The sequence below is a fragment of the Canis lupus genome, chromosome 12, assembly GCF_048164855.1.
Source record: "Canis lupus baileyi chromosome 12, mCanLup2.hap1, whole genome shotgun sequence".
Taxonomy (NCBI): domain Eukaryota; kingdom Metazoa; phylum Chordata; class Mammalia; order Carnivora; family Canidae; genus Canis; species Canis lupus.
Genome location: NC_132849.1, coordinates 45131197 through 45150347, shown reverse-complemented (window position 1 = coordinate 45150347; position 19151 = coordinate 45131197). Strand labels below are relative to the sequence as shown.

At 43.0% G+C, this 19151-nt stretch overlaps 1 protein-coding gene and 1 pseudogene across 3 annotated transcripts in view; one reads left to right on the top strand and one right to left on the bottom strand.

Moving 5' to 3' along the window:
• ASXL2 (ASXL transcriptional regulator 2) overlaps window positions 1-19151 on the bottom strand; it is a 335805-nt gene that overhangs the window by 129958 nt on the left and 186696 nt on the right. Inside the window, exon 2 of one of the 3 annotated variants that reach the window (XM_072770813.1) lies at window positions 18482-18540. The exons of 1 other annotated variant lie outside the window; for it this stretch is intronic. Coding sequence is in view for 1 of the 2 variants with exons in the window: in XM_072770812.1 (XP_072626913.1) it covers window positions 506-562 (57 nt within the window). In the remaining variant the exon portion in view is untranslated. Of the gene's footprint in view, window positions 1-505; window positions 923-18481; window positions 18541-19151 lie in introns of those variants that run through there. One more of the 3 variants, XM_072770812.1, reaches the window with a different exon arrangement.
• Window positions 5870-6001, top strand: LOC140602046 (U4 spliceosomal RNA; annotated as a pseudogene).

Sequence of the window (19151 nt, the reverse complement as noted above, 5' to 3'; positions counted from 1 at the left end):
GGAGCCCAGACGAGCAGGGGACCCGGGGTCAGGCGGCATGTCTGCTATAGCGGGTAAATTCTACCAAGATCCAGCGCTCCTCTCTTCTTTCCGGGGCTGAGTGCACGCACAAGCCTTCTCCTATCTGCATCCAATGGGGGGCTCTTCAGCCGCACAAGGGAGAAGAACCGGTTACTGTGCAAGCACAACAGACTTCCCCATGCCGGGGCGGGAGCTACCACAGAGTGGAGGTGAGAGCGACATGACCCCGAACGGCCAGCTTCAAAACACCAAGGGGACTCGTCGCAGACGCGGGGAGAAGCCACAGCCCCGCGGCGACCGTCTTCCGCTGGGCGCCTCCATGCCCACCGGGATCACCACCCCGACACTAACCGCCGCCCTCTCCGCGCGGTTTTGTGCCCCCTTCAGCCGGGTCGCTGGGCCAATGACCTCCCTTCCCCTGCGACCGGCAGGCGGCGAGGGAACGAAATTCTCCCGGGCTTCCCCTTCGCTCCCTCCCCCTTACCGTCTTGGCGGCCTCCGCCCAGGTCCTGCCCTTCTTCCTACGGCCCTTTTCCCTCATGTCGGGTCTTGAACTGACTGGGAGGCTCCCGTGTCCGGGCTCCGGCCGCCCTCCCTGCCTGCTCTGCCCTGCGATGCTTTTCCCGCGGTGCCGGGAAAGGTGGGAGAAAGGGGAAGTCAGGCCGGAGGAGCACCCAAGCAGAGGAAGCGGCGGGGGTGGTGCGCGGGAGGGGGGGGGCGGGGGTCTATGGGGCGGCCGGTCCTCCTGCTGCCGTTGCCACTGCTACCGCCGCTGCCATATTGGGTCCTTACTGTACAGGCAGCCGCTATGGTCACGTGACCGCTCCCGCGCGGCCGTCACTACTGTACGCAGCCAGCCGCGCGAACGTGCGCGCGCCCCCGCCTCCCGCGCGGGGCTGCGGGACGAACGAGCCGGCGGTCCGCGGCGTCTCGTCACTCCCCCGCCCTTCCGCTCTCCGCCTAGCCTTCGGAGCATGCGCGGCGGGGGGCGGGGGAGGTCCGACGCTGCCGTGCGTCGGGCGTCCTGCGCTCACGCCTCCAGCGAAAATCGGCCTGCGGAAGCGGAAGTGGGTCCCTCCCGGAAGGCTTATTGAGCGGCGCCTGACCTCGTGCTGGGCGCCGCGGTGGGGATTGAGCCGTGCAAGAGCTCAAGGTGCGGCCCTCCTGGCTGTCGCTTTATCAGTACGCGTCGTACTTGTGTTTTTTCGTTTCTCCGTGCTCAGTTTTACAAAGGTCATCTTTGACGATTTGCAGCAGTTCTTATATGCAGGTTAACCGATTTCCATAGATGAGAGACAAGTGACTCGCCAAGGACACAGTCCACGACGTGGGGAAACCGGGAATCAGATCGCCAGCCCAGAGCCCTGTTTTGAGCCCCCACGATGCCTCTCAAACTTAGATGATTCCCCCCCAACCTTTTTTTTTTTTTTCATTAAAGGCCACTAGGGGGGAGGAGGGGGGGTGACTGGGTGGCGGGCACTGAGGGGGGCACTTGACGGGATGAGCACTGGGTGTTATTCTGTATGTTGGCAAATTGAACACCAATAAAAAATAAATTTATTATTAAAAAAATAAATAAAGGGCACTAAGCTTTTTCAAGTGGAGAGGCTCATAAAGGACCCAAATGGTGTCTGTCTTATCTTGGTGAGGCATCCAGTAAATATTTGCTGAAGATTCAGCTACGTCTGTGGTCAGAAATCAGGGGCGCCCGGGTAGCTCAGGTTAAGGGACAGCTCAGGACGTGATCCCAAGATCCAGGGATCCAGCCCCAGGTCAGGTTCCCTGCTCAGTGGGGAGCCTACTTCATCTCCTCCCTGTTCCTCGTCTCTCTTGCTATCTCTCTCTCTAAAATAAAAAATAAAATCTTTAAAAAAAAAAATTATTGTTGGTAGTGCCCATCACAGCTTCTTGATCCAGAATGTGGCATCTTCTGTCGTGTTTTTATACTTTGAAAAGTAAAAAAAAAAATGTGGATCCCTGAGTGGCTTAGCGGTTTGGCACCTGCCTTTGGTCCAGGGCGTGATCCTGGAGACCCGGGATCGAATCCCACGTCGGGCTCCCGGTGCATGGAGCCTGCTTCTCCCTCCTCTGCCTCTCTCTCTGTCTCTCATGAATAAATAAATAAAATATTTTTTTAAAAAGTAAAAAAATATAGTAACCCCTCCTGTTCTCCAAAATAATCTGCTTCAAGAAGTTACTTGAGATCTAGTTTAGTAAACTTAGCCCCATACTGTATTCTAAAATAGGACTGAGAGTTAAGCTGCCTCTTGGGAGTAAAAACAGGAGAGAGCAATATTTAACTTGGAGTCCAGGGTTTGGTTTCAGAATTTCATGGACCCCTAAAATTATGAACAGTATTTTGTGTATAATTATGCATTTTTGAGAAAAGGATTCAGGACGCTCCTGGCTGGCTCAGTCGGTGGAGTATGTGATTCTTGATGTCTGGGTATAACGAGTTCCAGCCCCGCATTGTCGTGGAGCCTACTTTAATTTTTTTAAAAATTAAAGAGGATTTATAGCTTTTCCTCAATTTTTCAAAAGGGCTATTACACAAAAAAAGTATTAATAGGGAGTTTGAGAGGCCATCTGGATACTTCATTATATTTCTCCTTCAGTCATTGATCAAACAGCTGCATAAGAGCAATTGACATGGGTATATTTTCACAAATCCTTTCAGTAACTCATAGTACTATCCATAGCACTCAAGCAACATATGTACCATCTCCCTCTAAAGCCCAGGTCTAGGGATGCCTGGCTGACTCAGTAGAGCAGCAGAACATGCGACTTTTGTGGTCATTAGTTTGAGCCCCACCTTGGATGTAGAGATTACTTAAAAATAAAATATTTGGGGGGCCTAGATGTTTCAGTTGGTTAAGCACTGAACACAATCTCAGGTCTTGATCTCAGGGTCATGAATTCAAGCCTTGTGTTGGGTTCCATGCTGGGCATGGAGCCTACTTTAAAAAAAAAGAAGAGAAGGAGGAGGAGGAGGAGAGAAGGAGAAGAAAAGAAAAGCACCTAGGTCTATAGTCATTTCAAGAAGTCACACTCTGTCCCTAGATTTTAAGCAATGTGATGGCTCATCCTTTTTTTTTTTTTTTTTTTTATGATAGTCACACAAAGAGAGAGAGGCAGAGACACAGGCAGAGGGAGAAGCAGGCTCCATGCACCGGGAGCCCAACGTGGGACTCGATCACGCCCTGGGCCAAAGGCAGGTGCCAAACCGCTGCGCCACCCAGGGATCCCCTGTGATGGCTCATCAAAGACACACTGAAACACCAGCTCAGAGACCATACTTTGTAAGGATAAGGAGATGAGACACCACCCTGAAGATCATATTCATACATTTTTTTTTATTATTCATACATTCTAAATCAGTTACCAATGTATGGTGCTTTATCCCCAGTAGGTAGAATAGATGGGTCTGGAAATGAAGGGGTAGTGGTAGAAATGACCATGCTCTGTGCATCCCAGCAGCTCAACTGGTTCTGTGAGCTTAGAAATCCTGGTTTCTGGGGCAGCCCCGGTAGCTCAGTGGTTTAGCACTGCCTTCAGCCCAAGATGTGATCCTAGAGACCAGGGATCGAGTCCCATGTCAGGCTCCCTGCATGGAGCCTGCTTCTCCCTCTGCCTGTGTCTTCCCCTCTCTGTGTGTGTCTTATAAATAAATAAAATCTAAATAAATAAATAAATAAATAATAAATAAATAAATAAATCCTGGTTTCTAAGGGGAATGCACCCAGAGGCACAGCAGGAGTCCCACTGAACTTCAAGCTACGATTGCTGTTTGGGCATTTCAGATGCCTTGTGTCAAGAGACCAGCGAACATGAAAAGAAGTCATCTTTTCTTTTTTTTCAAGATTTTATTGAAAAAAAATTTATTTTTAAGTAATCTCCACACCCAATGTGGGGCTCGAACTTACAACCTTGAGATCAATAGTGACATGCTCGACTTACTGAGCCAGGCAGGTGCCCAAGAGTAGTCACCATCTTGGCAGGAGTAATTAACCCTTATCATTAGGAGCTTGGGATTCTGTTACATATTAGGGGATGGAAGGACCATGTTTGGCACCCAAGTGATCCACCCGGGTATCCCTTGATGCCTTTTTTTTTTAATATTTTACTTATTTATTCATAAGAGACACACACACACAGAGAGAGAGGCAGAGAAGAGACACAGGCAGAGGGAGAAGCAGGCTTCCCGCACGGAGCCTGATGTGGAACTGGATCCCAGGACCCTAGAATCATGACCTGAGCCAAAGGCAAACATTCAACCACTGAGCCACCCCGGCGTCCCACCTTGGTGTTTTCTTACCCAATTTTGTAAATGGAAAAGTACATCAGCCATGGTCTATAAAGGGCATTGGTACCAGGGCCTAAGACCCCTCAGGCATAAGGACCTGGGTCATAACATCAGGTAAACCACCTCAACCACAAGACAATGAGTATATTTGGGGCCTCGAGATCAGCTTCAGTGGTGGAAGCTGCATATCATCACAGTCTCCTCTCCTTATAAGTTTCCTTCAGGAAGAGAGGCCCACCAGAACCTGGAAGACCTGCACCCAGCACTTACACAAATAAGTGATTCCAAGGGATGCAAAAAGTGGACTGTAGAAGACACTGATTCACTTCCCATATCACCTTTCAGGACGGAAGAACTTATTCTTCCAGTTTTGGGACGTTTTCTGAGAAAACTAAAAGAAAAGAGTCATTTTGTCCCTGATCACTTCTCAGGGAATCTTAACCTTCAATGACTAGTCTATATTGGAGTATAAAGGACTGGCCACTTCCTCCCAACTCAGGACAATTCTGAAGTGCTGACCCAGCTTTGGAACTCCATAGGGAGTTGGCTGAAGCTTTTGTTGAAACTGTATCAGAGCCCAACTTCTCCCTCTGTCCAGTCATGCTTCCTTTGGTTTCCAAAAGGTGTTGATCATGAGGACACTCTCCAATAAACTTCCTGCATGCTAACCTCCATTTCATAGCCTACTTCCTAGGAACCCCACTCTGCAACAGTGTGCCCCAACTTTGTGTCTTTTTAATTAAAAAAATTAAGTGCCTGAGTGGCTCATTCAGTTACATGTCTGCCTTTGGCTCAGCTCATAATCCCAGGGTGCTGGGTTCAAGCCCCACATCAGGCTCCCTGCTCAGAAGAGAGCCTGCTTCTCCCTTTACCTCTGCCCCTCCCACCACTTGCGCTCTCTTTCTCTCAGTCGCTCTCTCTCTCTCTCTCTCCCAAGTAAATAAATCTTTTTAAAAATTAATTATGATTAGTGAGAGCTAACAGTTTGAGAATGACAAAGAAGGATTTTACTCCTTCTTTTCTTCTTAATGTTGCTATGCTGCCACATGGGAAGCAATGTGAAATTTATTGAATTAAATTGGTTTTATCCCATGGGAGAAAGTACACTAATACCCCTACTAAAACATCACAGTATAACCCTAAAGGAAAATGGACAAAATATAAGCAGACAATTCACAAAAGAGGAAATTCAATTAGACAACAAACATATAAAAACAATATCTACTTCAAGAGTATCAGTGAAACCCAAATTATGATTAACAAATAAAAGTTCAAAAAATTAAAAATAAATAAATAAATAAAAGTTCATTTAAGAATCCTGATTAAGGGATCCCTGGGTGGTGCAGCGGTTTGGCGCCTGCCTTTGGCCCAGGGCGCGATCCTGGAGACCCGGGATCGAATCCCACATCGGGCTCCCGGTGCATGGAGCCTGCTTCTCCCTCTGCCTATGTCTCCGCCTCTCTCTCTCTCTCTCTCTCTGTGACTATCATAAATAAATAAAAATTGAAAAAAAAATAAAAAAAAAAAAAAAGAATCCTGATTAAAAGCTTTGCGCAGTGGGCAATATCGTAGCCAATGAGGTTTATCCAAGGCGCAATTATTGCTAAAAGAATCCTGATTAAACATACTTCTATAAAAATAAACAGGTGTTGGGGGCACCTGGGTAGCACCTAGGTGGCACAGTTGGCAATCAACTCTTGGTTTTGCCTTAGGTCATGATCCTGGGATTATGAGATCAAGCCCCATGTGGAGCTCTGTACTCAGCTCAGAGTTTGCTCAAGCTTCTCTTTCCCTCTGCCCCTATCCTCCCAAAATAAATAAGTAAATCTTTTTTTTTTTTTTTTTTTTTAGTAAATCTTTTTTAAAAATTACCAGGGGCAGCACCCCTGGGTGGCTCAGTGGTTAAGTGCCTGCCTCTGACTCCAGGCATGATCCCGGAGTCCCAGGACTGAGTCCCACATGGGGCTTCCTGCATGGAGCCTGCTTCTCCTTCTGCCTGTGTCTCTGCCTCCCTCCCTGTGTCATGAATAAATAAATAAAATATTTTTAAAAAAATTACCAGGGACTAGGGGTAGGGCAGAATGGGGAATTATTGTTTAATGGGTTACAGAGTTTCAGTTTGGGATGATGAAAAAGTTCTGGAGATGGATACTGGAGATAGTTATATAACAATATTAATGTACTTAATGCCACTGAATTGTAACTCCTTTTTTTTTTTTAATTTTTATTTATTTATTTATGAGAGACACAGAGAGAGAGAGAGGCAGAGACACAGGCTGAGGGAGAAGCAGGCTCCATGCAGGGAGCCTGACGCGGGACTCGATTCTGGGAGTCCTGGATCATGCCGTGGACCAAAGGGAGACACTTTAACCGCTGAGCCACCCAGGCATCCCTATCATTCCTTTCTTAAAAATGATTAAAAATGGGTGGCCCCAGTGGCCCAGCGGTTTAGTGCTGCCTTTGGCCCATGGTATGATCCTGGAAACTCAGGATCGAGTCCCACATCAGGCTCCCTGCATGGAGCCTGCTTCTCCCTCTGCCTGTGTCTCTGCCTCTTTCTCTCTGTGTCTCTCATGAGTAAATAAATAAAATCTTTTTTAAAAAACGATTAAAATGGTGTGCCTGGGTGGCTCAGTTGGTTAAGTGTCTGACTTTGGCTCAGGTCATGATCTCAGGGTCATGGGATCAAGCCTCATATTGGGCTCCCTCCTCAGTGGAGAGCCTGAGTCTCCCTTTCCCCCTATTTGTTCTCTCATTCTCTCTCTCAAAAAAATAAAATCTTTTTTTTAATGAGTATAATGAAAAAAATGATTAAAATGATAAATCTTGTGTATATTTTATCACGATTGAAAAATTATTTTAGGGACACCTGGATGGTTTTATTGGTTGGGCATCTGCCTTTGGCTCCAGTCGTGATCCAGGTGTCCTGGGATGGAGCTCTCTGCTCAGTGGGGAGCCTGCTTCTCCCTTTGCCCCTCCTCCTGCTTGTGCTTTCTGTCTCACAAATAAATAAATAAATAAAATCGTTTTTAAAAAATTATTTCAAAAAGTTAACCAGTGTTGGGGCACCTGACTGGTTCAGTTGGTAGAGGATTTGACTTTTGTTCTCACGGTTTTAAGTTTGAACATTAAGTGTAGAGATTATTTAAAAATAAAAGCTTGGGCGCCTGGGTAGGTCAGTCAGTTAAGCATCTGAGTCTTGGGCAGCCTGGGTAGCTCAGCGGTTTAGCACTGCCTTCAGCCCAGGGTATGATCCTGGAGACCCAGAATTGAGTCCTACATCGGGCTCCCTGCATGGAGCCTGCTTCTCCTTCTGCCTGTGTCTCTGCCTCTCTTTCTGTCTCTTTGTGTGTCTCATGAATAAATAAAATATTTTTTTTAAAAAAAGCATCTGACTCTTGGTTTCAGCTCAAGTCATGATCTCAGGGTCATGGGATAGAGCCCCATATTGGACCCTGAGCTCAGTAAGGGGTCTGTTTGAAATTCTCTCTCTCCTCTCTTTTCATCCCTCCTTCCACTTGGACTCACTCTCTCTCTCTCATAATAAATAAATCTTTAAAAAATATATATATATAATGGATAGATAGATAGATAGAAATACTTTGCCTCCTTACATATGTTTAAGTAGATATATACAAATAGATAAAGAGAAATAATAGATACAGATAATAGATTCATAAATAGATATATAGATGCAATAGATGCATCTCCTTATTGATCAGACCAGGGTCCAAATGGATAGTATCTGCTGAGAGCACCTGTGTTGGAACATAGCTTCTATTGTGATGGCCAGAGGCCACATGCCAGGCCCATCCAGGGTAGAGATGATATTTTCTGAGGCAAGCATTGGCAGAAATATTGCTAGAGCAATTTTGTAAAGAATCAACTTTCTCATGAAGTTGTTACTGGAAATCTTATTGTTGTTAAGAAAGATGACAGGGGCAGTCCCGGTGGCTCAGCGGTTTAGCACCGCCTTCAGTCCAGGGCATGATCCTGGGGCACCGGGATGGAGTCCCACGTCAGGCTCCCTGCATGGAGCCTGCTTCTCCTTCTGCCTGTGTCTCTGCCTCTCTTTCTCTCTGTGTCTCTCACGAATAAATAAATAAAATCATTTTTTAAAAATGACACTAGTTTTTGTACATCTGTAGGAAATCATCATTGGTCGAGAAATTAGTATTTTTGGCTTTCCACGGGATGGGATGAGGGAGGAGTCATTCTGGCTTCCCCCTTGCTCACATAAGCAAGAACTCAAGACTGGCAATTCTTAAGGCCAATCCCTCAGGTTTTCACAATTACAGCTATGAATCCCTACTATCCCAACCTCTCTACCCACATGGCCTGTATTTCTGATTGTTCCTTCAAAGTAGACAATGATGTTATTATATATTGAACAGAATGCTGGACATTGAACCCCTAGTTCACATAATCTTTAACTTGCTCATCTGGTAACGGCTCATTGTAGAGACAAGTCTGTCTGATACCAGGATCATTTCCTATCCAGTTTTCCCAGCATCGTCTATTGAAGAAGCTATCCTTTCCCCAGCATGTATTCTTGGCTCCTTTGTCATAAATTAGTTGATCATATATGTGTGGGTGTTTGTCTGGGCTCTCTATAAGGTTCCATTGATCTACATGTCTTATATTTCAATACCATACTATTTTGATTACTATAACTATGTAATATAACTTGAAATCAGGAAGTGTGATGCTTCAGGACACATGGGTGGCTCAGTGGTTGAGTGTCTGTCTTTAGTTCAGGGCATGATCCTGGGGTGCTGGGATCGAGTCTCGCATCAGGTTCCCTACAGGGAGCCTGCTTCTCCCTCTGCCTATATCTCTGCCTCTCTGTGTGTCTCTTATGAATAAATAAATTCTTAAAAAAAAAGGAAGTGTGATGCTTCCAGTTTTGTTCTTCTTTCTCAAGATTTTGTCTATTTAGGGCCTTTTGTGATTTCATACATATTTTAGAATGGGGGACGCCTGACTGGCTCAGCAGTTGAGCCTCTGCCTTCCACCCAGGGTGTGATCCTGGAGACCTGGGATCAAGTCCCATATAGGGCTCCCTGCATGGAGCCTGCTTCTCCCTCTGCCTGTGTCTCTGCCTCTCTCTCTCTTTCTCTCTCTCTCTCTCTCTGTCTCTCATGAATAAATAAAATCTTTTTTAAAAAATTTAGAATGGTTTTTCATATTTTTGTGGAAAATGCCATTGCAATTTTGATAGAGATTGTATTCAGTCTAGATAGCTTGGAGTAGTATGGAATATTTTTTTTAACTTTCCAGTGGATAGTTTCTTTTTTTTTTTTTTAAGATTTTACTTATTCATTCATGAGAGACACACACACAGAGAGAGAGAAAGAGAGAGAGAGAGGCAGAGACACAGACAGAGGGAGAAGTAGGCTCCATGCAGGGAGCCCGACATGGGACTTGATCCTGGGTCTCCAGGTTCACACCATGGGCCAAAGGCAGGTGCGAATCCTAGTGAGCCACCCAGGCTGCCCTAGTATGGAAATATTAACAAATATCAATCTTTCCAACCCATGAGCAGAGAGTACGTTCTCATTTATTTGTGTCTTTTTTTTTTTTAAGATTTTATTTATTTATTCACACGAGACACAGAGACAGAGAGGCAGAGACACAGGCAGAGGAAGAAGCAAGCTCCATGCAGGGAGCCTGACTTGGGACTCAATCCCGTGTCTCCAGGACCACACCCTGGGCTGAAGGCAGCACTAAACTGCCGAGCCACCCGAGCTGCCCCTATTTATTTGTGTCTGGAATCTCTTTCATCAATGTCATAGTTTTCAGTGTTCAGATCTTTCACCTCCTTGGTTAGATTTATCCCTAAGTATTTTATTCTTTTTGATGCTATTACAAGTGGTATTGTTTTCTTAATTTCCTTTTCAGATAGATTATTGTTATTGTGTGGAAACACAACTGATTTTTATATATTGGTTTTGTATGCTATAACTTTACTAAATTGTTTATTCTATCAGTTTTTCTGGTGGGATCTTTAGGGTTTTCCACATGTAATATCATCTGCAAATAGAGACAATTTTACTTCTTCCCTTCCAATTTGGTTACCTATTATTTCTTCTTCTTCCTAATTGCTCTACCTAAGACTTCCAGTACTGTGTTGAATAAAAGTGGCAAGAGTGGGCATTCTTGGGGCATCTGGCTGGCTCAGTAGAACATGAAATTCTTTTTTTTTTTTTTAAGATTTTATTTATTTATTTATGAGAGACACAGAGAGAGAGGCAGAGACACGGGCAGAGGGAAAAGCAGGCTCCATGCAGGTAGCCCGATTCAGGACTCGATTCCTGGACTGCAGGATCACGCCCTGGGCTGAAGGCAGGCATTAAACCGCTGAGCCACCCAGGGATCCCAGAACATGAAATTCTTGATCCAGAGTCATGAGTCTGAGCCCCATATTGGGTGTAAAGATTACGTTTTTTAAAAAAGTAAATTAAAAAAAAAGTGGGCCTCTTTGTCTTATTCCTGATTTTTTTTTTAAGGTTTTATTTATTTATTCATGAGAGACACACAGAGAGAGAAAGAGAGAGAGGCAGAGACACAGGCAGAGGGAGAAGCAGGCTCCATGCAGGGAGCCAGACGTGGGACTTGATCCCGGATCTCCAGAATCAGGCCCTGGGATAAAGGCAGTCCTAAACCGCTGAGCCACTAGGACTGCCCTTATTCCTGATCTTAGAAGAAAATGTTTCAGCTTTTCACTATGGAGTATAATGTTAGCTGTGGGCTTGACAAATATGATCTTTTTTTTTTAACAGATTTATTTTATTTATTTATTTATTTATTTATTTATTTATTTATTCATTCATTCATTCATGAGCGATACACAGAGAGAGGCAGAGACACAGGCAGAGGGAGAATTAGGCTCCATGCAGGGAGCCCAATGTGGGACTCGATCCCGGAACTCCAGGATCATGCCCTGAGCTGAAGGCAGATGCTCAACCGCTGAGCCACCCCAACAAATATGATCTTTATTATGTTGAGGTGTGTTCTCTGTACACCTAGTTTGTTAAGAGTTTTTATTATGAAAAAATGTTGAATTTTGTCAAATGCTTTTTTGCATCTATTGAGATGATCATATGATTTTTATTTTTCATTTTGTTAATGTGGTATATCACATTGATTTGAAGATATGAAAACATTCCTGGAATAAATCTCAATTAATCATGGTGTATGACCCTTTTAATGTACTATGGATTTGGTTTGCTCATTTTTTTGAGTCCTCTTTCTCCCTTTTTTTATGACTCTAGTTAGAAGTTTATCAGTTTTATTGAGCTTTTCAAACAACTAGCTCCTGGTTCCATTGTTCTATGGTTTGCTCATTTTTTTGTTAAGGATTTTTGCATCCATGTTCATGAGGAACGTTGACATGTAATTTTCTTTTCTTGTAATATCCTTGTCTGGCTTGGTATCAGGGTAATACTGGCCTCATAAAATGAGTTTGAAAGTGGTTCCTCTTTTTCTATTTGAGAGCTTGCAAAGAATTGGTGCTAATTCTTCCAATGTTTGGTAGAATTTATCAGTGAACCCACCTAGTCCAGGACTTCTCTTTGCTGGGAGTTTTTTGATTACTGATTCAATCTCCTTGCTAGTAATCATTCTGTTCAGATTTCTATTTCTTCATGATTCAATTTTGGAAGTTTGTGTGTTTCTAGAAAATTTCTTCTAGGTTTTCCAATTTGTTGGCATATACTTGTTCATAGTAATCTCTTATGAACCTTTGAATTTCTGTAGTTGGTAGTTGTAATGTCTCCTCTTTCATTTGTAACTTTGAGTCCTCTCTCTCTTTTTTAAAGATTTTATTTACTTATTCGACACAGAGAGAGAGAGAGAGAGAGAGAGAGAGAGAGAGAAAGAGAGAGAGCACAAGGAAGGGAAGCAGCAGAGGGAGAGAGAGAAACAGGCTACCCACTGAGTAGGGAGCTTGATACCATGCTCAATCCCAGGATCCTGGGATCACGCCCAGAGCCTAAAGCAGAAGCTCAACCACTGGGCCACACAGGCATCCCTTTTCTATTGTCTTTTAGAATCTGTTTCATTTATTTCTGCTCTGATCTTTGTTATTTTGTTCTTTCTACTAACTTGGGCTTCATTCTTTATTTTTTCTAGTTCATCGAGGTATAAAATTAGGTTATCTATTGGAGAGCTTTTGTTTTTTTAAGATTGTATTTATTTATATGAGGAAGAGAGAATGAGAGCAGGAAGTGGGGGAGTGGAAGGGGAGAGGAAGAGGGAGAAGCAGGAGCCCTAGGCCAGGACTCTGGGATCCTGTCCTGAGCTGAAGGCAGATGCTTAACCAACTGAGCCACCCAGGCACTCCTTTTTTTTTTTTTCTTTAAGATTTTATTTATTTATTCATGAGAGACACACACAGAGAGAAGCAGAGACATAGGCAGAGGGAGAAGCAGGCTCCATCCAGGGAGCCTGATATGGAACTTGATCCCGGATCCAGGGATCATGCCCTGAGCCAAAGGCAGAGGCTCAACTGCTGAGCCACCCAGGTGTCCCACCCCTTTCTTTTTTTTTTAAGATTTTTATTTATTTACTCATGAGAGACACAGAGAGAGAGAGAGAGGCAGACACAGGCAGAGGGAGAAGCAGGCTCCATGCAGGGATCCCAACATGGGACTCCATCCCAGGACTCCAGGATCATGCCCTGGGCTGAAAGCAGGTGCTAAACCGCTAAGCCACCCAGGGCTGCCCCCACCCCTTTTTTAATGTAGGAGTTAATTGCTATAGACTTCCCTATTAAAACTGCTTTTGCTGCATTCCCTAAATTTTGATATATTACATTTCCATTTTAGTTCTTTTTCTTTCTCTTTTGATTTCTTTGACCCATTGATTGTTGAGGGGCATATTGTTTAGTTTCTGCCTACTTGCAAATCTTCCAGTTTTCTCCTTGTAATTGCTATCTAGTTTCATACCACTGTGTTCAGAGAAGATGTTTGATAAGATTTCAAGCTATTAAATTGATGAAAAGTCATTTTTTTAACCAACATATGATCTATCCTGGAGAATGTTCCATGTGCTTTTGAGAAGAATGTGTATTCTACTGTTGTTGGATGAAATGTTCTTTAAATGTCTGTTAAGTTCATCTGGTCTAGTGTGTCTTTTAAGTCCAATGTTCCTTAATTGATTTTCTGTCTGGATGATCTATCCATTGTTGCAAGTGGGATATTGAAGTTCCCTACTATTGTATTGCTGCATATTTCTCCATTCAAATTTGTTAATATTTGTTTTATATATTTAGGTGTTTCCATGTTGAGTGTGTAAATATTTACAAATGTTACAGCCTCTCAATGAATTGTTCCCTTTATCATTACATAATGACTTTCTTTGTCTCTTGTTACAGGCTTTGGCTTAATTAAAGTCTGCTTTGGGTGATATAAGTATAGCTTACCTCTGCTTTCTTTTGGTTTCCATTTGCATACAATATCTTTTTCCATCCCTTCACTTTCAGTCTATTTAAGCCCTTAAAGCTGAAGTGAGCCTCCTCTAGACAGTGAATAATTGGGTTTTGCTTTTTTATCCATTCAGCCACTCTGTATCTTTTGACTGGAGAAGGAAAAACTCATTTTTTAAGTTACTTCTATCCATATGTTTTTAAATTACTTCTGTCCAAAGATACTCAGGTACTTGTATTTCTATTTTACATTTCAGTTTGGTAAATTAGGTAAATAATGCACATGTGTTATTTATATCATTATATCAGAATGCAGGGATCCCTGGGTAGCGCAGTGGTTTGGCGCCTGCCTTTGACCCAGGGCGCGATCCTGGAGACCCGGGATCGAGTCCCACGTCGGGCTCCCGGTGCATGGAGCCTGCTTCTCCCTCTGTCTGTGTCTCTGCCTCTCTCTCTCTCTCTCTCTCTCTCTGTGACTATCATAAATAAATAAAAAATTAAAAAAAAAATCAGAATGCAATGTAATTAACTTAAATAAATACCCCAGTTTGGTAGAATTTATCCAATTCTGTCTAATGGCAGTTCAAAGAGAATTTCCTTTTTAAGAGACTTCTTCCTGTAGCTTCACAGATAGTAGAACTGATACTAGTTCCAGAGGGGAATAGTTTGAGCAATTGTTATAAAAATGCAATATTAGATAAACAATGTAGTATGATTGTGCCAGGGAACAGAGCTGCTGTTAGCTCTGCTCTCACCAGCTCTGCTCTCACTACAGACTTCAGCCTTAACCAATTTGCCATCTCAAAGGTGCTTGCCTTGAGTTAGGTCATGACCAGGAGGCAGGCTGTAGGTGGATCCCATTCAAAGTCCTTACCTCTGACCCTACATAGTCAATAGCAGTGGCTGCAAAGAGGAAGAGGTGCTAGGCTAGGACTGCCTGGGCTGGAACTGCCCCACCTGAGTACCTTTTACCTATCAGAAGTTGGACAACCCGTTTAACCTCTTTAAGCCTCAGTTCTCTCTATGAGGATTATTTTGAGAACTGAATGAGGTGGTGATATGTGTAAAGCGCCTAGAACAGTGCCTGGTACATTGGAAACTATCCATAAATGTCAGCTAGGTATCTTATATATTATACCTGACCAGAAAAGAGGGCAAACATAGTCCTTCTCAACTCTTCTTCCCTCCTGCAAAACTTATGAATGACCAGCTGTTCTCATTTCTCTACTATGCAGCAAGATTTAGCTTACTTGGTGTCAGGGCCACAAAGAGCCTAAAGGAAAGGAATCTTTGTTTTGAATGTCTGCTATATACCTGGCAATTTATATGAGAATACAAAGATTGGGACACCTGGGTGGCTCAGTGGTTGAGCATCTGCCTTCAGCTCAGGGCATGATCCTGGAGCTCCAGGATTGAACCCCGAATCAGCCTGCTTCTCCCTCTGCCTGTGTCTCTGCCTCTCTGTCTTTCGTAAATGAATAAAATCTAAAAAAAAAAAAAAAAAAAAAAAAAAAGTTTGAGGAACTTCTCAAGAAATGTTTTTTTAGGGGCGCCTGGGTGGCTCAAGTCGGTTGAGCTTCCAACTCTTGATTTCAGCTTAGGTCATGGTCTCAGGATACTGAGATTGAGCCCCAAGTCAGGCTCCATGCCTAGCACAGAGTCTGCTTGTCCCTCTTCCTCCCCCTCTACCCTTCTGTGTGCCCCTCCATCTAAAATAAATAAATAAAATATTTTAAAACATTTTTAAAACATTTTTTAGAGAAAGTTTCTGTCAACTAGTAATATGATCTTGAAATACTCTATTCAGTTCAATTAAACAGGTTAATTTATTATATTTCAATCATGAGCCAAATACTGAGGGCCAGAAATGAGTGTAAGATTGTGAAATAGTGAGGACAGGGCCTGAGTCTATCATGTTTATTATATTTGCAGTGCCCAGAATAGTACCTTGTAACAGGAAGTGCTCAATACATTTTTATTGAATGAATAAGCAGATAAGTGAATGAATAAACAAGACACAGTCCCTACTCCCAAATAGCTCATATTAAAATAAGAAAGACCTATTAACAAATACCATACATTGTTATACATGCAATCATAAATGTATATACAAGATCCTAAAGTGACATAGAGGAATAGGTGATGAACTCTATGGATCTTAGGGTAAGGGAGGGTGTTCAGCAAGTCTCTAAGGAGGAATGACAGAGAGTGAAGAGAGTGGTCAGGGCCGGGAGAATGAATGAGATTAGAAGCAAAGAGACCAGTCAGGAGGATTTTTGCAACACTTCTAAGGGCATTATGTCCTAACTTGCAGTCCAAGGGAGGGATCCATTAGCTTAGACAAAAGTACAACTTTATTTTCACTAACCTTAAACGTATGACCTTGTCACCAACAGAAATCACAGATATTTTCATGTTATATTACAGTTGAGATATCTAGAAATATTTTTGCATTTATCACAACTTCAGTATTATTAGAACTGTCACTGCCTCTTATTATTTGATGCATTAATAATGCAGCACATATATCACTATAACATATACTTGTTTTTCTAATAAGCTGATCATTATATTTCATTTTTTTAAAAAGATTTTGTTTATTCATGAGAGACACACACAGAGAGGCAGAGACACAGGCAGAGGGAGAAGCAGGCTCCATGCAGGGAGCCCAACGAGGGACTCGAGGGACTCGGTCCCAGAATCTGGGGATCACGCCCTGGGCTGAAGGCAGACGCCCAACTGAGCCATCTGGGAGTCCCTCTAATCATTATATTTCAATATAAATGTTGTTCTTTGTCATCTCATGTATTTTATTTACACATTTAAAGAGATTCTGAGAAGGAGTCTATAGGTTTCCACAAACCGCCAAAGGAATCCATAGTAAAAACAAATGAACACAAAAATAGGGGGTAGTTAACAATCTCTGCTCCAGAGGATCCCTGGGTGGCTCAGCGGTTTAGCGCCACCATTGGCCCAGGGCCTGATCCTGGGGTCCCGGGATCAAGTCCCACGTGGGGCTCCCTGCATGGAGCCTGCTTCTCCCTCTGCCTGTGTCTCTGCCTCTCTCTGTGTGTCTCTCATGAATAAACAAATAAAATTAAAAAAAAAAAAAAAAAGGTGAATCCCTGCTCCAGAGTCAGATCGCGTGAATGAAATCCTGGCTCTGCCGCCTAACAGCTTGTGACTTTAGGCAAATTTTCAAAATCTTTTTGGCCTCAGTTTCCTCATGTGGAAAATGGGTGTAATACTGATAGTATCTATTTCATAAAGTGTTAAAGATAAAATAAATACACATAGAAAACTGAAAATAGGGACGTGTGGGTGGCTCAGTGGTTGAACGTCCGCCTTCAGCTCAGGGCATGATCCTGGAGTCCCAGGATCAAGTCCCACATTGGGCTCCCTGCATGGAGCCTGCTTCTCCCTCTGCCTGTGTTTCTGCCTCTCTGTGTGTGTCTCTCATGAATAAATAAATAAAATCTTTTAAAAATAATAAAAATTTAGGGGATCCCTGGGTGGCTCCGCGGTTTGGCGCCTCCTTTGGCCCAGGGCGTGGTCTTGGAGTCCCAGGATCGAGTCCCACATCGGGCTCCTGCGTGGAGCCTGCTTCTCCCTCTGCCTGTGTCTCTGCCTCTCTCTCTGTGTCTCTCATGAGTGAATAAATAAAATATTTATAAAAATAAAAATAAAATAATAATAATTTTTAAAAAGAAAACTGAAAATAATGCCAGGTATATAATAAACACTCTATAAGTATCATTACCTGTCTGGATCTTAGTTTCTGAAGAAAATCCAATGAATGACCCCTTACATCTAGCATTCCTTGAGACTATAACCTACTTGTGAAGATTTCCCTAAATGCTAGTTAAAATAACAACCAAAAGAGTCCTCATTTTCTTTTCTTTTTTTTAACGGAGCTCTATGCCCAATGTGGAGCTCCAACTAACGACCCCGAGATCAAGAGTTGCATGCTCTATGGACTGAACTAGCTAGGTGCCCCAAAAGAGTCCTCATTTTCTCTCCTTCACCTTTTATTCATCATTTTGAGGATCAATGAAGTGTCAACACAAGATTCCCATTTTCTGCAAGAACTAAAAATGCAATTTCCCAAGGATTTAGGCTGATATATAAACATAGATTTAGAGTTGACCGGTCCCCACAGAAACTGTCTTATTCTAGGTTCTCTAAAACACGAATCTTAATGCCACTGACAGGCACGAACTAGCTCACTTCATGGGTATGAAGGGAAAATGAGAGCCCAACTTAAACAGTGCTGTACTGCAGGTGGTCAAAGGCTCAAAGATGCAGGAAGCAGGAAGGAAGGCAGAGGAATTGGAAGCCAGCCAGGAACAAGCTGGGAATAGCCAGGCTGCACTGCTCCTTAGTTACCATGGGCTTTGTCCAGCCAGATGTCCTCAGCATCTCCTTGGTTTTCTGCCTGAGGAATTTGACTATTCATTCTGAAGTTATCTTAAATGCTGTCCACATTCACAAATATTCCTCAGTCCAAATACATTTTTAAATGTTCATCCGAGCAAGAGATTTTTATGTAGATGAGGGATAAAGCCTGGACCTAAGAAGATTTAGGTTCAAGTCCCAACTTTGTCATTTAGTTAAGTGAATATAAGCAATTTATTTAGAATCTTTGATCTTGAGCTTCCTCAGCTGCCAAACATTCAGATAATTTACTCAATAAATATTCATTTTTGAGTCACTATTTGTGACAGACTCACATTTGGATGTTGAAAATATAGCAGAAAACCACATAGGGAAGCTTCATTTAAGTGAAGACCTGGGAGAAATAAATAGATAGGCAGTATTGGATGTTGATAAATACTTGGAAGACAATCAACCAGGTTGATGTGCAAGACAGTGACTGAGTTGGAGCATCTTTGAATTTACAAGGAAGGGCTCTCTGAGAATTTGACATTTGAGGAAAGACAGAAGACAAGAAGGAACTAGCCTTGTGAAGATTAGGGTGTGGAGCATTCCAATTAGAGGGAAAGAGAATTTCAAAAGCCCTGAGGCAGAAGAAAGAGTTTGGTGTATCCATGGAATATAAAGATCTAGAATGGAGTGAGGTGGAGAGAAGTCTGGGGAGAGAGGGGAGAGGTAGGTAGGACTGAGGAAGTGGAGGAGGATGTGAGAGCTTTGAGAAGAGACGGAATGTGTGAAATAACTGGTTTGGGAGAATGGGGGAGAGAACATACTGGAGAAGTGTAGTAGGGTTGCTTGGCAGCATTGAGACTCCTTTTGAGAAGTGTGGTCATGAATTTCAACTAGAACGAGTTGGCATAGTGGATGTTGCTCTGAGGATTAGATCAAGTGAATGGAAGTTTTTGACACATGATAGATGCTCAAAAAAGTTCACTAGCTATTATGAGGAAGAAAATACTAAGATGA